The 365-nt window shown below is 78.1% G+C and overlaps 1 protein-coding gene across 1 annotated transcript in view; it reads left to right on the top strand.

Moving 5' to 3' along the window:
- Window positions 1-232: 232 nt before the first annotated feature.
- SLC29A1 (solute carrier family 29 member 1 (Augustine blood group)) overlaps window positions 233-365 on the top strand; it is a 10,304-nt gene continuing 10,171 nt past the window's right edge. Inside the window, exon 1 of the mRNA XM_023762309.1 lies at window positions 233-307. Coding sequence (XP_023618077.1) covers window positions 233-307 — 75 coding nt within the window. The remainder of the gene's footprint in view (window positions 308-365) is intronic.

Raw genomic sequence — 365 nt, forward strand, 5'->3', positions numbered from 1 at the left:
CCCAGAGAGGTCCTAGCCCCGGAATAAGGCGAGGTGTGGGTCAGCGGCCCTGGGGGCGAAGGTCTCCGGGCGGGGCCCGTTCGGATCGGGAACCTCTGCGGGTCTGGCCGGGGCCGTCCGGGGCGTGGCCGCGCGGAGACCGGGGGCGGGGAGAGCGGCGAGGGGGGCGGAGGGGGCGGGCGGGGCGGGGCGGGGGCGCGCCCGGGGCGGGCCCAGAGGACGGAGGGTTTGAATGCGTAGCGGCGGGCGCGGGAAAGCGGCGACAGAGCGCGGGGATCTCTGCGCCGGAGGACCCCTTAACCTGCAGGTGCTGCCGGGGGCCGGGGGCCGGGAACTGGGGGGCCGGGGAACCGGCGGAGCGAAAG

This window comes from Myotis lucifugus, unplaced genomic scaffold, assembly GCF_000147115.1.
Source record: "Myotis lucifugus unplaced genomic scaffold, Myoluc2.0 scaffold_241, whole genome shotgun sequence".
Lineage (NCBI taxonomy): Eukaryota > Metazoa > Chordata > Mammalia > Chiroptera > Vespertilionidae > Myotis > Myotis lucifugus.